Consider the following 16,984-nt stretch of genomic DNA (forward strand, 5'->3'; position numbering starts at 1 on the left):
TCCTATGCAGTCGGTGTCTTTATCCAATAAGTTATCTTCTTGTTTATTGTGTTTTCCCTTGACTATGCTATTTTTCTTACATTTGTCTGTTCCGAAAGCCATATTTATATCATTGCTGAATAATTCTGTTAGCTAGAGTAATTGGTTGAGTTGTTGATTTGTTGCTGCCAGTAGTTTTAGATGATCCATGTATAGCAAATGTGTGATTTTGTGTTTGTATGTTCCAGTAATATTATATCCAAAATTTGTATTATTTAGCATGTTGGATAGTGGGTTCAGAGCAAGGCAGAACTAGAAACGTCTTAATGAGTCTCCTTGGTATATTCCACACTTAATCTGTATTAGCTGTGATGTGATATTATTTAAATTTGTTTGGATACTAAGTGTGGTTTTCCAATTTTTCATTACTATGTTTAGGAACTGTATCAATTCAGGATCTCCTTTGTATATTTCCAATATCTGTAGTAACCATGAGTGGGGTACACTATCAAAAGCTTTTTGGTAATCAATGTATGCATAGTGTAGCGACCTTTGTTTAGTTGTAGCTTGATACGTCACCTCTGCATCTATTATGAGTTGCTCTTTACATCCATGTGCTCCTTTGCAGCAGCCTTTTTGTTCTTCATTTATAATTTTGTTCTGTGTTGTATGTGTCATTAATTGCAGTGCAATAACTGAAGTTAATATTTTGTATATTGTTGGTAGGCATGTTATGAGATGATATTTTGATGGGTTTGCTGCGTCAGCTTGATCTTTAAGTTTGAGATAAGATATTCGTTGTGTAAGTGTATCAGGGACTGTGGATGGGTCTGCAATGTAACTGTTATTATTATTATTATTATTATTATTATTGGATTATTATTATTATTATTATTGGATTATTATTATTATTATTATTATTATTATTATTATTATTATTATATGGATTATTGTTGTGGTACTACTCAGAGCTGCGTAATGCATTGAGAGATTTCAAGAATATTTTCACTGTAAAAAGATGCATCTGCTCATTATGTCCTTAACGACTCACACTACGTTATGCTTCCTTATCAATATTTTACCTTTAATGCCGTAACATTCATGTAGCCATTGTGCTTCAAATAGAACGGAATTGTCAGATCGCTGTGATTAAGTTTAGTGACTTCTATTTTTATTGATGAGGTTATCTTCAAACAGTATTGAGGACATTCATCTACTTATATTGATAAATATTCGCATCTTGAAGAATGCAGCTTAAGTTCTCACTAGCGACAGGCTCCTTCTAAATGAGAACACCATCTACAAGCAGTGTAAAACAACTACATACCTATCACTTCTAAGAATGCTGCTACCTATGTTACGCTGAGTTCCTGTTAATATTCTTTTCGGAAGATACGCTAGGGTCTGCGAAATATAAATTCCAGATCCCAAATAGATATATTTTTGTTAGAAGGCAACTTATTATTAAATACTAGTAGGCCCTTGAAATTTAAGAATCACACTATCCAACTAATTATATATGTATAGTAGTTCACATACATAAATAATAGTATAAAATGGAAAAAGTGATCGTATGGCTTCAGTGGCCGGGAGTTGCCAGGCGGGAAGTTCGGGCGCCAAGTCCAGGTCTTATTGAGTGCGACGCAACATTGGGCGACTTGCACTTCCACATGAGGAGGACAGAACAACACACAGCAGCCTGGTATCGAACCCGGGCCCCAATGCGTGGCAATCCAATGAGCTGACCGTTCAGCTATTGGGACGGAGGGGGGAAAAATATGTAAGCGAATAATGGGCAAATAGATTTCAAAGGAATCTCCTTAGATCACAAGGTGCATCACAGAACATCAAAGGCTGAATATCGTTGAAAGATCAACTGTTTTTTTTTACCCTGACACACATTAGAAATAAGTCTTACTGTTTTATTACAGAAAATGAAAGAGTGAACATGATCAACCATTATTGTCGATTCCTTCAAGGAATCATAAAGAAAGGTATGCATTGATGCAAATTTGATGTAGTTTCACAGCATTATTTGTTTTTCGCCAGAAACGAATTAATTCATGATGCTCACATTGTCGGTAATACGGACTCCTTCGGCCATGTACAGCATTTTTTGGAACTGCTAATGATGCGGTGAAGAATTTGATGAGGCATGTAATGATTGTTGCATATTGGTCTCATACTTTTGGAGAACTGGTTGATTTTACAGTACACAGTGAATAAAATGTTAATGGAGCTTTTTCATTGCTGGTTTAATCATAATTAATTTTTATGTATCATAAGAACACTTCCATCAATTAATTCGGCTAACTTCAACTAGAAAGAGTTGAAATCCTTTAATGTTTCCAGGTGCGCTAATGTTGCATCACTAGAAAACACCACGCCAAATACGCCTAGGCGGCGCTGGTGGTCCAGTAGGTTGAGGTCCTCCAGTAGGCTGAGGTTCGCCAGTTGGCTGTGGGCCTCCAGTTGGTTCAGGCCCACCAGTTGGTTGAGGCCCTCCAGTTGGCTGGGGCTCTCCAGTTGGTTGGGGCTCTCCAGTTGGTTCAGGCCCTCCAGTTGGTGGACCAGTTGGATCAGGACCTCCGGTTGGTGGGCCTGGTGGACCAGTTGGTTGTGGCCCTTCAGTTGGTCCAGGAGGGCCAGGTGGAGTCTCTTGGCTGCGGCATGCTGATACCTGTAGTGAAATGTCGTATTGTAAACTACATCATATATGTAGATGGAAATTAAGTGGTATTCATTCTGAAGGGAGATTAAGATTCCGCTAATGTAGTTTTGAAACGACGACAATGAATCGCAGAAGTTATGACTTGTGACTATTAGGACTGTATCATAAGAGGCATCTTTGTACACTGACACATATCAGAAACCACTCTTACTGCTTTATTAAAGAAACTGAATGAATGAACATTACTGATGATTGCTGCAAGTAACCATAAAGAAATGTAAGCATTGATGCCAATCAGGACTGAATCGTCAGATACGTTTTTTTACCCTGTCACACATTAGAAATCAATCTTACCGTTTTATTGAAGGAACTGAATGTGTGAAGATGATCAACCATTGTTGTCTGTTGCTTCAACGAATCACAAGTAGGCCTATGCATTGATGCAAATTTGATGTAGTTTCATGCCATTATTTCTTTTTCGCTAGAAACGTAATAAGAAATAACTACTGTCACGACATACGTGATATCCCAGAAAACGTGATAAAAAGTTATATAAGAAATAGTTAATGAATTATTAATATTTGTAGCAGTAGCGAAAGAAGGGACCTAAATGTAATTTTGTTGTTTTCTCAGCAAAATAACAGTCACCAAAGAAAAGAGGATATAAATTACGAGGATATAAATTGCGGATGATAATAGTGAAGCCATGTGTTTCTGAAATTCATAAAATTGTTGGTATCGAATATGAACTTCAGTGTATGGACAATTTTTCTGAATGTATTTGTGTGGCATCTAGCCCAGTACGAAAAAGAAACATGGGTGATAAGTAGTTCAAACAGGAAGAGAACAGAAGCTTCGGAAAAGTATTGCTTCAGAACCTTGCTGAGGATTAGATGGATAGACTGAATAACTATTGAGGAGGTTCTGAATACAATTGCAGAGACAGGAAATTTATAGCACCTCATTATTAAAGTAGGGGTCGGTGAATAGGACACATCCTGAGGGGTCAGGTTGCCAATAGAAGGAAGTGTGAAGTGTACTGAAGGGGGGGGGGGGGGGACTGTAATCGAAGAGCACAACAACACTTTGTTAAAGTGGTTCAAATGGGTAGAGCTTTCAGTAGTTACACAGAGACAAAGAGGACTGCTCAGGTTAGACTTGCAGGCGACCTGCGTCAAACCAGTTTCTGACACTTCAAAGGGAGTGAAACGGTGATGAAATTTGAACAATTTTTTTTCTTTTTTATTACTGCAGTAATGTGGAAACAATGAGTTGCAAGATATGTGTGTAATAGTTCTAAGAGTAGCGGGAATGTTAAGTTTTCGACCTTCACATGTAACTACACTTAAGAACAAGATCTTTTATTATTTTTACAGACTACCAGTTGTTAGAGAAAAATTCGTCTATGGATTATACCGAACAGTTCTGAAGAAATGTGTTAAATAAGCTTTAAAACTTGCTTTGCTGTATGTCAAATATTTTACGGTATTAGGGAAATGAGCAGAAATTGTTGTTGACAGATATTCACCTAGTTTCTAAGTCACTGGCCTGTTTAATAATGGATAATATAGGTTTTTTCTTCTAATATTGTACGTATGGATTAAAAGGAGATATGTACCGTTGGAGTCAGACACCACTTGCATTCTTACGTTCTGGGTGCAAATATGACATATAAAAGTAATAACTATCGTATCCATAGAGTTTGGGGTTAATGAGTTGATTGGTGATGCTGTTGATAAAATCAAATTCTCAAGGTGGCCGTGGTGGCAGGCAGGAGTGACATCTCAAGCATAACCCTGAAGCACTTCGGAGAGATTCTGAACTGGATTATTGTCAATGAATAAACATCACTATCGTGACTAATAGTGAGGGCGCCGACTACAAGGAGGTAACTCGTAAAAATCTAAGGGATAGTCTATTGGAGAGAAGTAGATTACACCTAGGAGAAGATGTTGCTTACGGAAGACTAGGTTTCGTACATACTGTAGCATACTGACCATATACGACCACATTAATGTGATCAATAAACGTGTTTTTCAGCAGCATTGCCAGCAGGCTAGCGCAGAATATTCTCACTGTGATAATTCGACAAGTCTGATGCACTGTAGCGAGGACTCAATAGGACTGCTCAAAGTCGCGCAGCAAGTGGCAAGGCACATTGGTAGTGATAGTGGTGTTTTATGATACGTTACTGGCACTGGCGCATATGCACAACAGGTTTGCCACTGCCGACTGTAAGTACTGGACGGGTTGTAACGAAATTATCCTCAGTTTTGCATGACAGGCTTGTGGCAGACGAGGTCGTCACATGGACCTGCTGCAGAAGCCACCAGTTTGAGGTCACAGCAGGGCAACAGCTCTACACACGAAGACCCTCTCGGGTTTTGTGCCACAGCGTAGCAAGCAATCCCAGGTCTACCTCAGCAGCGAGGCAGACTCGTGCTCAGGATGCAGCTGGTCACTCTCCATGCGTGCCTGCCATCTTCCACTGTCGCCTCCAAGCGATGGGCTTTTCCCACTGTGACACAACCGAGGCACCGCACAGGGCCGTAACAGATGACGACGAGGATATACTCGTGGAAACCGTGCGGCCAGCTTATGTAACGAGGCCACTGGCGCACCGTAGAAACTCTGCGTCAGCATCATGGGGCATGCAGGCAGGCAGCCCAGCAGAAGTCAGAGGCAAGTCGGCCACTGACCTGGTGTGCTACGCAGATGCTTCAATAAAGAATTTCTCTGGGACCTCTTGTGCTCACTCTTCATCTCCATCACCCCTCCCTGTCATGGGGGCGCTATATACACTGACGGAGAGTTTTCGTAATATCAAGAAGGTGTTGTGCGACATAAACGAAAGTTGGTAGGCGTGTTTCTACATGTGAAAGATGATATCTATTCAAATTTCGCGCCAGTCGCATAAGAGTCGTGCTAGTTGCGCCAGGAAACGAATGTAAATCAGTCTTATGGTTCGACCTGTCGTGCTGCCATTTATAAACGGCAAACCAGCTCGTGTTTTCTACAGGATAACGCTCACCCACGTACCGCTGTTGTAACTCAATATGGTCTACAGTGAAGTGCAACAGGCGTGGAACTCATTACCGCAAACTAACAGCCGGCACCTGTACAGCAGATCGCACTCCCGTTTGAATGCTTGCATTCAACATTCTGCCGGCTATACCGATAATTAATGTACCAGCATTTCACATTTGCAATGGATTATCTCGCACTTACGTTAACCTGTGATCTTGCAACCTTTATAATTTAAATATTTTACTTAAGAAAATCTATTCCAGAAACTACATTACTCTACATTAATTAGTTTTTGGTATTTCGGTTTTTCCTGTCAGTATATAATGTTTGATTCCTCGTTCTGTCTAACATTGGAGTGGAATAAATAAGGAAGCCAACTGGTCCTGGTAACCAACTTTTAGTATACTGGACAATATGTGGTACATTGTTCCGTTTCTCTACAGCAATACTTTAGCGTTTTGATATATGATGTTTTATGAAATCTCATATGCAGCTATATATTATCAGAATTCTACTACTTACGTTTTAACCACAACGTGAGTGAGGAAAAGAGACTGATTCAAATAACATCCCTTGAAGATAGGCTTTTGTAAGAGGATCGCTGATGTTGTTTCTGTTGAGCGTTTATTGTCAGAACTAGTGAAAGTTCAACCTTTCTGATCACATGACAAATGGTACAAACGTATCTGAAACAGATGATAACCAGTATCTTGTACCCTTTCAATGCACCAGGATACATCAAAAAATGTAGATATGTAGACGGCAGTTCATTAGAAGCATTAGAAATTGAGCGCCAGCTCGACACGAGGAAGAAAACGTGCTGGAAGTACACCGTGCATCAAAATAGTTCTGAGACTGATTTTATTGCTGACGTACAAGCGAGTTGGCGCAGTAACTACGGTGGCTACATGAACAACTGAAAAAAACACAAATAATCACAGATATACATTCGACGAGTCGTAAGCAGCCAGTGTCAAGTTCATAGTCGACGTGTGACCGTAATGTGTAGCCAGTATTGAGTCAGAAACGGCAATGGAGCAACATCTCTAAGTTTTCAATGCATTCTTCAGAATGTCTTGAAGAGAAGGAAAGTATGTACAAGGTTTGTCCCATTCGTCTTGAATCCTGTACGAAAGCGACCATGCTTGGGCACCTGCCGTGACTAGCTTGAAATGAAACCCGCGGACAGTTCTTTTCTGGAACAAGTCATCACAGGTGATGAGATTTGGTGTTATGAAACAGAAGCTATCGCAAAATGACAAAATGCAGAAATTCACGTGAAGTGTTAATGATTTAACGATACAACTGACATTCAAACCAATGTGGCACACCAGTTGAACAACATTACAAAGACAGATTTCAGTGACAGTTGCTCATGGGTGAATGAATGTTGTGTGCATATTAATCAAGTGGGGAAGAGGAGGGGTATGTAAAACAACTTAATTTTTCTGTACTTTGTACTAATCCATTCTCGAAACTGTCTGGAGTAATGCCGTACGATTTAGGAAATCCACCAACAGTCACATGTGGATGGTTAGACAGTGATTGCATCAGTCCAGTAAGGAGAAAGGTAACAATTATTTACCGAAATTATGCATGCATATTTTATAACTATTCACTCGAAGCTGATAAATTTGATACCATCTCACAACGCTCTTAATTTGTACATGTAGAACTAATATGAAGTCGCTTACAGATCCAACGAACTTCCTACTAATTTTCTACCCTTAGATTTGAGAATACCATGTTACAGGTACCTTTTGAAGCCTACAGTGTTTGCAAATGAATGTAGAAATAAGTACCAGTAAATTTAGGTAGAGCACAAATTTAGATAAAGTCTCGGTCCTTGCTACTCACCACAAGACAAAGGAGAAGAGCTGCCACTGTTGCCCTCATGGTGATGGAAGTGCTGTTGTGACCATGGGCTGCAGAGCTTTTATAAGACTCGCCTCTGCGTGATGTAGAGTACTCGTGATTCCGTGACTCTTTAACAAAAGGACTGAGCAGAGACTGCAGTCCAAATGCGACAGTGGAGGATCTGGTTGTATCGCAAGGTCGCAGAGCACAGCTGCGACGCCTGAATATCTTATTGTCGCTCAGTTTTTCATCGACACCCGCTTGTTAGTAGGTGGCTGCCTCAAAGAATGAACCAATGAGGCATAACGAGAGTATTCGTAACGAAAATTTTTGTGTCTTGACAGAACAAGAGAGAAGTCGTCTTAATCCACACACTCCTTCATCGATCTGCTGATTCTCAAAGCGCAAACTAAGTTCTCACTATTTTCCAGCATGTTAATTTGAAGATCATCTGTGACATCGAAAAAGAAAATGATCATGCTATAGCGGGGGTTTTGAACAACGTTATCTTACATATGTGATTTCATGAAGTATATGCATGGTCTGATACCGTGGTATTAATGGTTTAAATGACTAATATACCTGTAGCTGCCTCGTAGAAGCTAAATTTGAAGTAAATCATCAACGCAATTTGTATGGTAGGCATCCTGAAGCTCATAACGCAAGCATGTTTGTGTAGTTGTTCAGGACTGGGTCCTCATTTGAGAGAGTGTTTCCCGTCACACAGACGTACACTATCAAAAGTATCCGGACACTCCGAAAAACATACGTTTTTCATATTACGTGCACTGTGCTTCCACCTACTGCCAGGTACTCCATATAAGCGACCTCAGTAGTCATTAGACGTGACAGAGCAGAATGGGACGCTCCGCAGAACTCACGAACTTCGAACGTAGTCAGGATAATAGGTGTCACTTGTGTCATACGTCTGTAAGCGAGATTTACACCTTCCTAAACATCCCTAGGTCCACTGTTTCCGATGTAACAGTGAAGTGGAAAGATGAAGGGACACGTGCAGCACAAAGCGGAGAGGCCGACCTCGGCTGTTGACTGACAGATACTTGAAGAGAGTCATAATATGTAATTTGGAGACATCTATCAAGACTATCACAAAGGATTTCCAAACTGCATCAGGATCCACTGCAAGTACTATGAGAGGTAGGCGGAGGTGAGAAAACTTGGATTTCAAGGTCGTGCGCCTGCTTATAAGCCACACATCACGCCAGTAAAAGCCAAACGACGCATTCCCATTGCAGGCTGTAGGTATCTCGAATGCCCGGTGAGCATCATCTGCCAGAGTGTGTAGTGCCAACAGTAAACTTCAGAGGGGGTGGTGTTATGGTGTGGTGGTGTTTTTCATGGAGGGGGCTTCCACCCGTTGTTGTTTTGCGTGACACTATCACACAGCAGGCCTACATGGTTGTTTTAAGCGCCTTCTTGCTTCCCACTGTTGAAGAGTAATTCGGTAATGTCGACTGCATCTTTCAACACGATCGAGAACCAGTTCATAATCCACGGCCTGTGGCGGAGTGTTTACACGACAATGTGCCTTAATATAATGGACTAGCTTGCAGAGTGTCGTGAAATGAACCCTATGGAATATCTTTGAGATGTTTCGGAACGCCGAATTCGTGCCAGGCCTCACCGCCTGACATCGATACCTCTCCTCAGTGCAGCGCTCCGTGAAGAATGGGCTGCCAATCCCGAAGAAACCTTGCAGCACCTTATTGAAGGTATACCTGCGAGAATGGAAGCTGTCATCCATACTGCATTCCAGCATTGCCAGTCGAGGGCGCCACTAACTTGTAAGTCATTCTCAGCCAGGTGTACGGATACTTTTGACCACATAGTGTATGTCCTCCATGGTTGCAATAAAGATGAATGTCGATGTGGATCCTGCGATAAGGGCAAGCCCCAATTTCTGCCCCAAGTTTATACTCATCAGTCTTGTGGTCTGTCCCTAACATTTTCGTTGTGACGTTAGTTGGGAATCATTCTTTCCATCCTAAGCCTGAGAAGAGAGATTCCTCTTCATATTTTTATGCTGAACTGGCATTAAAATATCGTGACACCTAGATATATCATTACTAAACCGTATTCCAAAACGATGACTCTAGGAAATCTCTTTCCTGGTGGAAGGAAAATGGCGTAGCCAAGCCCTCTTCGCACATTAGTGCATCATAAGTATTCTTCTTGTCTTATCGTTTCAGTCTTTTTGACACCACAGGTAACCCCGTTGAGCATTGCATTTTCTACTCCTGCCCATAGAACCTCTTCGTCCTTCTCTTCAGCACTTCTTTCGAGATCGTGGGTGTAATTTTGGCCGCTCCACTGGTGACTCCCGGTCGTTCTCCTAGCCTTCTGTGTCATTGATCTCTGGTGCTTTGCAAAATGTATGTACACTTGCCCCTTCAGTTTCCCAACTTCATCCACAATTTCGACCAATACTTCCTGTGTTTAACAACCTAACTGTTGCTCTCCTCTCGGTTTGTCATACCCACACTGTTTTGGTCATACTACCACATTAATCCCCATCACATATTCTGGGAGTATTAACGTTTTCCTGGTGCAAGTTGCAGGGGAACCCGTGTTCGAAGGCTGCGCCCCCAATGTGATACAATAGAAGCACCCGATCTACAGGTAGCGTCATATATGGTGGGCTGCGAACGTCCCTTGTCTTCACCCTAATGCACGCTCTGTGGGGTATGTCACCGTCGACGGTAAACAATCCTTCTTGTCTCCATGAAGTTCATCTGGCCGACTCTCCGCTTTGCAGGGTGGAGATCATCATCAGTAGATGTCTGGCAACTGGACCAGCGAATTCTGGCTTTCTTCCCACGTGCGCTTCTTGACACATTTACATCACACACGATAGCTTTGTTCCAAGATTATGCGTACTACTGGCAGGCGATGACCCACTGTGTGAAATGGTTCACACAGCGAGTTCACTCAATGAAAGAAAAATACTTCACTGTAACAAACGAAAACAGCCACTAAAACGCAAGGTGAGCTATTGGAATATGCGTAGTTGGGGAGCATGTCAGAAGTATCGTAGATGAACATTTTCTCTTTTAGGCTCAAGGCGGCAGTAGCAAATAGCTACGTCATATTCGTAAGTTTATTTATAATCAGTGAAAGACGGAAGACCAGCTGCCATCTGCAACAAAAAAAAAAAAAAAAAAAAAAAAAAAAAAAACCGAGAGAAAAGAAGGTGTAGCGCTTTTGACTAGTAATTAAAAACTACCTGGGTCCCAGTTGTGACCCTCGCCACTGCTTAAATATTGAATAAAAATCTTCAGCAATGTCAGCCGAAGACTTCTAGAATAAGAAGTCACCCTGGCTCTCTCAACGTCATTCTCAAAGTGGGTGGACGAGTGTATAGAGATCCAGATCAATCTCTTGCCCCATGGGGTAGGAAATCCCGCTAAAAAGGCGGAAGAATAAGCAGCAATCATCGGCATGAGGATGTAGAAAGCAGTGTAAACCACTACATTAAAGACACATAATGTGTGTCCACAGTACATTAGACGTGTAACTGAACAAGTTATCTCTCTGTATGCAAAATATTCCGCAAAAGCCCCCCATCTTGATCTCCGTGCGAGGACTGTAGCAGGGAGTGACCATGAGAATAAAACTGAATGACTAATGAGAGATTGACGTCCTAAGAGTCGGGATGTAGAATATCAGAAGTCTCAACATGGCAGGGAAGCTAGAAAATCTGAAAAGGGAAACACTAAGGCTCATCGTAGATGCAGTGCTGTTTAGTGAAGTGGAGAGAAGACATAGGGCTTCTGGTCAGACGAGTATAGGGTAATATCAACTGCAGCAGAAAATGATATACCGGAAGTAGCTTTCGTTTTCAGTAGGAGGATAGGCAAAGAGTGATTACTGTGAACAGTCCAGTGATAGGATTGGTCTCCACACAATCGACATCAACTCAACATCGAGAACAATGCTCAGGTACACATGGTTCAAAACGGTTCAAATGGCTCTGAGTACTACGGGACTTAACATCTGAGGTCATCAGTCCCCTAGGACTTAGAACTACTTAAACCTAGCTAACCTAAGGATATCACACACATCCATGCCCGAGGCACGATTCGAACCTGCGACCGTAGCGGTCACGCTGTTCCAGACTGAAGGGCCTAGAAACGCACGGCCACACCGGCATGCAGGTACACATAGAGATAGGAAAACTGTATGACAATACCAAACGGATAATTCAGTACGTCAGGGGAGATGAAATTGCAATAGTCATTGAGGACTGGGATGCGGTTGAAAGGGAAGGCGCAGAAGAAGAAAGTGTTACGGGAGAATGTGGGTTTGAGAGTTGAATGAGAGAAGGAAACGACTAATTGAGTTCTGCAATAAAATTCTGCTAGCAATAGCAAAAAAAAAAAAAAAAAAAAATCCGAATCACTACGGGAGTAGTTATACTTGGGAAACACTGGAAGGGATAGAAATACACCAGCCGGAGTATGATCAGGCGAACATTTCGTAATCAAATATTGGACTGTAAAGCTTACCAAGGAGCAGATACAGATCTTGATCACAATTTAGTAAAGATGAACAGTAGGCTGACGTTTAAGAGACTAGCCTAGGCAGGAAGAATCAATGCACAGCTCAGTAATCAGTGCAGCTGTAGAGACAAGGACAGTTGTAGAGATCATTCACAGAAGCTGCAAAGAAAAAGATAGGTACAAGGAAGGTAATTGGGAGTAAGCCATTGCTATCTCAGTAAATAGTTCAGTTGATCGACGAAAGAAGGAAGAACAAAAATGTTCGGGTAAACTCGTGGTTACTTAAATACAAGTCACTTAGAGATGATGTAAATAGGAAGAGCAGGTAAGCTAAGGCTAAATGTGAAGAAATCAAAAAAGAAATGATTGCCGGAACCTACTCAGCAAACAGAGAGGCTGAAATGATCTTCAGGGAAATTAAAAGCAAAGGCGGTAACATTATGAATTCCACGAGAGGACCACTGTCAAGCAAGTGACTCCAAGTGGGAAAATTAAGGCACAAACAGTTAGAAAGCTCAATCATAAAAGCTGCTGACAGGAATAATGTATAAAATGATGGGGCAGAAAATTAGGATATGTTAGATGACGATTGGTTTGGCTTTAGAAAAGGCAACGACACCAGAGAGGCAGTTTTGTTGATTATCGCAGCATGTCCGCCCTCGGTAGCTGAGTGATCAGAGCGACAGAATGCCTACTCTAAGAGCCCGAGTTCGATTCCCAGTTGGTCGGTGACTTTCTCCGTTCAGGGGAGGTGGCGTCAAATTGAAAGAATTGCAAAACCGGTGAAGTGTCTACCCTACGGGAGGCTCTTAGTCCCACGACTTGCCATGGCAGCAACACTGAAAGAAAATTAAGAAACGTTCACAGGATGTGTTGATCTGAAAAAAGCGTTCTAAACTGTAAAATGGTACAGGATGTTCGTAATTCTGAGAAAAATGGAGGTGAGGTCCACTATCTGATCACAAGTATCCGAACACCCCCAACACATACGTTCTTCATATTACTTGCATTGTGCTTCCACCTACTGCCAGGTACTCCATGTCAGCGACCTCAGTAATCATTAGATGGGACAGAGCAGAGTGGGACGCTCCGCGGAACTCACGAACTTCGATGTACTCAGGAGAATGGGTGTCACTTGTGTCATAGTTCTGTAAGCGAGATTTACACACTCCTAAACATCCCTAGGGCCACTGTTTCCGATGTGATAGTGAAGTGGCAAGGTCCAATGACTGACAGAGATTGCCAACAGTTCAAGAGAGAGTCGTAATGTGTAATATGCAGACATCTACCCAGACTACCACAAAGAAATGCCTAAATGCATCAGGATCCACTGTAAGTACTATCACAGTTAGGCGGGAGGAGAGAAAACTTGGATTTCAAGAGAATCTAGCCAAAGAACTTAATAAAATACACAATAAAATCAAATTCACAGTAGAACATGAAACACCAGAATGCATTAACTATCTTGATCTAACAATCTCAAATAAAAATCAGAAGCAGAAATTTCAAATTTTCGGAATGCCAACAACCACCAATGTTACCAACACAAATCCTCTTTCCATTCAGACCAACATAAAAAAGGATTCTTCAGAAGCATGGTTAATCGCATGCTTAAAATCCCAATGGACACAAGTGAAAGACAAAAAGAAACACAAATTATTAAATCAATTGCCTCCACCAATGGGTACAACCGTGCAATAATATATAAACTATTCCATATAGCAAAACTAAATCAACCAATTGCTGAACAACCATCCACAAAGAAGAAAACCACATTTGTTAGCCTCCCTATCCTAGGGAAGTTCTCTCACCAAATTGCCAACCCCTTCAAGACATACAAGATAAAAATAAGTTTCTTCACCAACAACAAAATACAAAATAAAATAATGCACAGCACCAAAACCACTATACAACAATATCAAAAGTCAGGTGTGTACAAGCTTACTAGCAACTCATGTCAAAGCTTCTACATTGGACAAACTGGTAGAAGCTTCACAACAAGATTTAAAGAACTCACAGATGCAATCTGTCTTAAGAACCTGAACAAGTCCAGCTTTGCCTCACATCTTACCCAACACAATCATTCTGCAAACAACATAGAACAGAATCTCTGAATACTACATTTTGCCACCAAAGGCACAACACTTGACTTTCTTGAAGAAATTGAAATATTTATCTACACAAATACAGCACCTGTCTACCTACTCAATGATTACACTGAAGTGAGAAACAAATTTTTTCTTCAAAACTTTGAAGAGCTACTAGTTCAAAACAAGTAACCACACAACGAACCCTCACCGGCTCCCCAACCCCCCTCCCAATAAACCACCCCTTCCCTCTCCTTACATCTAAACCACACCTTTGTCAATGTGATATACTACCACAGAATAACACATATACCATATCTCTAAATGTTAAAGCCCTCCATTTCTAACATAAATCAGTACTTTATACATATTAATTCTAGCTAGAACAAAACGATGTTCTCTTTACCAATATTCCAGATCACTCTAATGTTAGAATAAAAATAAGTCAACATTTAAATAATTTGGACGTAATTTTTTAAATATTAAATGTACAGCCATACAAACAGCTTTAATCCATTACAATCACTATAATTCTTATACATATACCTTTTATCTAAAATAAACAGAATCTGCTCTTGATAATACCCCACACCATGTTAATGTAATAACAGAAATAAGCTAACAGTTCATCTGAAAATTTGTTATTAATTTAAATATACAGGTCCTAGTCAGACAGTCAGCTGCTCCTCACTGCAGATACAATAACTCTGTATTATTGATTCCATGGGATTCATGTTAATGCCAAAAACGATAATTGCTATTGAAAATGTATTAAATAAAAAAAACTTCCTGTAATATACAAGTAGAAATTAAATATCAGATAACCTGAAATTTGCTCTTATAGTAATTTATTTATTTATTGTATCTTGTGCTCTCATGTTACCGCCATTCTGATTAAAATACTTGCCCTTATATCGACTTTAACACTTGTAAGGAACAACAAATCACATCTCTATACAAAGTAGTCTAATGCCATACCTCTTTGTCAAGATCTTTGTTACAAGCAACAGTTGTAAAGCGCATGCTTGATGCTGGTAAAGTGTCACTGTGTAGACTAATATAGTTCGTGTGAAAGTGTTCTGGACATAAAAATGGAGGCAGACAGATACGAAAAAGCCGCCTATACTGTCGCAGAACCAGCACCCAGCATTATGCTACTACAAGTAATGGTGTAACTTCCCGGATCCTCCTGAAACCATCTGAAGATGAACCTGAAAAGGTTCTAAAACCGGTTCATGTAATAAAGCATTATTATTGAAAAAAGTGGCATTCAATATACAGTCACTGTTCTAAAATATCCGTAATGAATAAGCATAGCAGTCTGATAAGCTTATAAGTGTGTTGCAGGATAGGATGTACTAGAAATAACTGTTAAGAAAAGGATACGATACGTTGCACCGGTTTCGAGGTAATTAGCGCTGAAGATAGACAATCAGACCGTTGCACGCGGAAATTCAATCTGTTCGCCGGATACAGTTAGTCTAAGTTGTTCTCATAGCGTCAATAACAGTGCACGAGATTGCGCAACCTTTGATCGGGACCGATCCTTACTACCACGTCCATATATTGAAGGGCTCTCCTATTCGGTTTTAGGAAACTAACGAAGACACCGTTTGGCGGAACAGTCTCTGGCGAATCGGCCTTCTTGGCTATATTCGATGACAGTTGACTCGAAAGAGGTGCGACGTATCGATTTTATTCTTAACAATTACTTCTCAGCACAACGTCTCCTGAAACACCCTTGCTAGCTTTTCAGACTGTTTCTTACCACCCTGTATATATAAATAATGTCTCACAAATACGGTGAGCAGAAATCTGCGACTCTGCTGATAATGCTGCAGTATATATAGAAGTGTCCTCCTTGATTCATACCGATAGAGGCTGCGCAGTGGTCAACACACGGGACTTGAATTAGGGAGGACGACTGTTAAGGTCAGCATTCGGTGATCAAGATTTTGGTTTCTCCTGATTTACTTAACACAAATACCGGGATGGTTCCTTTCAAAGGGCATGTTCGATTTTCATCACCACCCTTCAGTAATCAATGGTTGTCATCCCCATCTGACTAACAGGTTTTGGGCGCTACCTGTGGCTGACAAAGATCCTTTGTCAGGTGCAGTGGCTCGCCCTGTGCCAGAGGAAGTCTCTCGACCCACAAAATTGGGCATTCACCAGGGGTGGGTGTAGGTAGTTGAGAGCTCCAATGTCAACTGTTTAATGGAGCCTCTTAGGGCTGTAGCTGACGAAATAGGGGAAGAAATCCAGTGATCACTTTGGGTATGTACCAGGAGGAATTATTTCGGATGTGGAAAGACTACTTCTGGATAAAATGATCAGCATGGGGTGCAACCAACTGCACATGGTGGCTCATGTCGGTAGCAATGATGTGTGTTCCTTTGGATCAGAAGAGATTCTTTCAGCTTTCGGAGGACAGGTAGGTGAAGTGGTAAAGACTGGTGTAGGTTGCTAATTTTTCGATTGGGTCATAGCATGGTGTGGTTTCGGGTACCACATAATAGATTAGGTGTCCACTTGATGCAGGAGGCTGCTACATGGGCATTCAGGGCTGTGTGGAATAAACTGGGTCGTTTTGTACGCAGTTTCATGGGGGTGTAGCAAAACACAGGAATAGGGTTGGTATACCAACAATCAATATTTTAATTATCCACTCACACAAGTTTGTTCCAAAGAACAAGAGCTCCAAGCGCTAATAAAAAGCACTGAAGCTTAAATCGTCATAAGTACCGAAAGCTGACTGAAGCTTAAGTAGAGCCGAATTTTTTACAAAGGACCTAACATGTAGTGTAGTAGATTAAATACAATTGGTTGGCGGCGATATTGTT

The 16,984-nt window shown here is 41.1% G+C and overlaps 2 protein-coding genes across 14 annotated transcripts in view; one reads left to right on the forward strand and one right to left on the reverse strand.

Annotated features, from left to right (window-relative positions):
• The window catches only part of LOC126336538 (proline-rich protein 2-like), a 479,405-nt gene that overhangs the window by 345,192 nt on the left and 117,229 nt on the right, over window positions 1–16,984 (forward strand). The gene's annotated exons all lie outside the window — the stretch shown is intronic.
• The window catches only part of LOC126336532 (proline-rich protein 2-like), a 271,653-nt gene that overhangs the window by 180,379 nt on the left and 74,290 nt on the right, over window positions 1–16,984 (reverse strand). For 3 of the 12 annotated variants that reach the window (XM_050000334.1, XM_050000335.1, XM_050000341.1), the window contains one exon: window positions 2,216–2,517. The exons of 6 other annotated variants lie outside the window; for them this stretch is intronic. In XM_050000334.1, coding sequence (XP_049856291.1) covers window positions 2,351–2,517 — 167 coding nt within the window. In that variant the 3' untranslated portion in view covers window positions 2,216–2,350. Of the gene's footprint in view, window positions 1–2,215; window positions 2,660–7,534; window positions 7,584–16,984 lie in introns of those variants that run through there. 3 more of the 12 variants (XM_050000338.1, XM_050000337.1, XM_050000340.1) reach the window with 3 other exon arrangements.

This window comes from Schistocerca gregaria, chromosome 2, assembly GCF_023897955.1.
Source record: "Schistocerca gregaria isolate iqSchGreg1 chromosome 2, iqSchGreg1.2, whole genome shotgun sequence".
NCBI classification, from domain to species: Eukaryota; Metazoa; Arthropoda; class Insecta; order Orthoptera; family Acrididae; genus Schistocerca; species Schistocerca gregaria.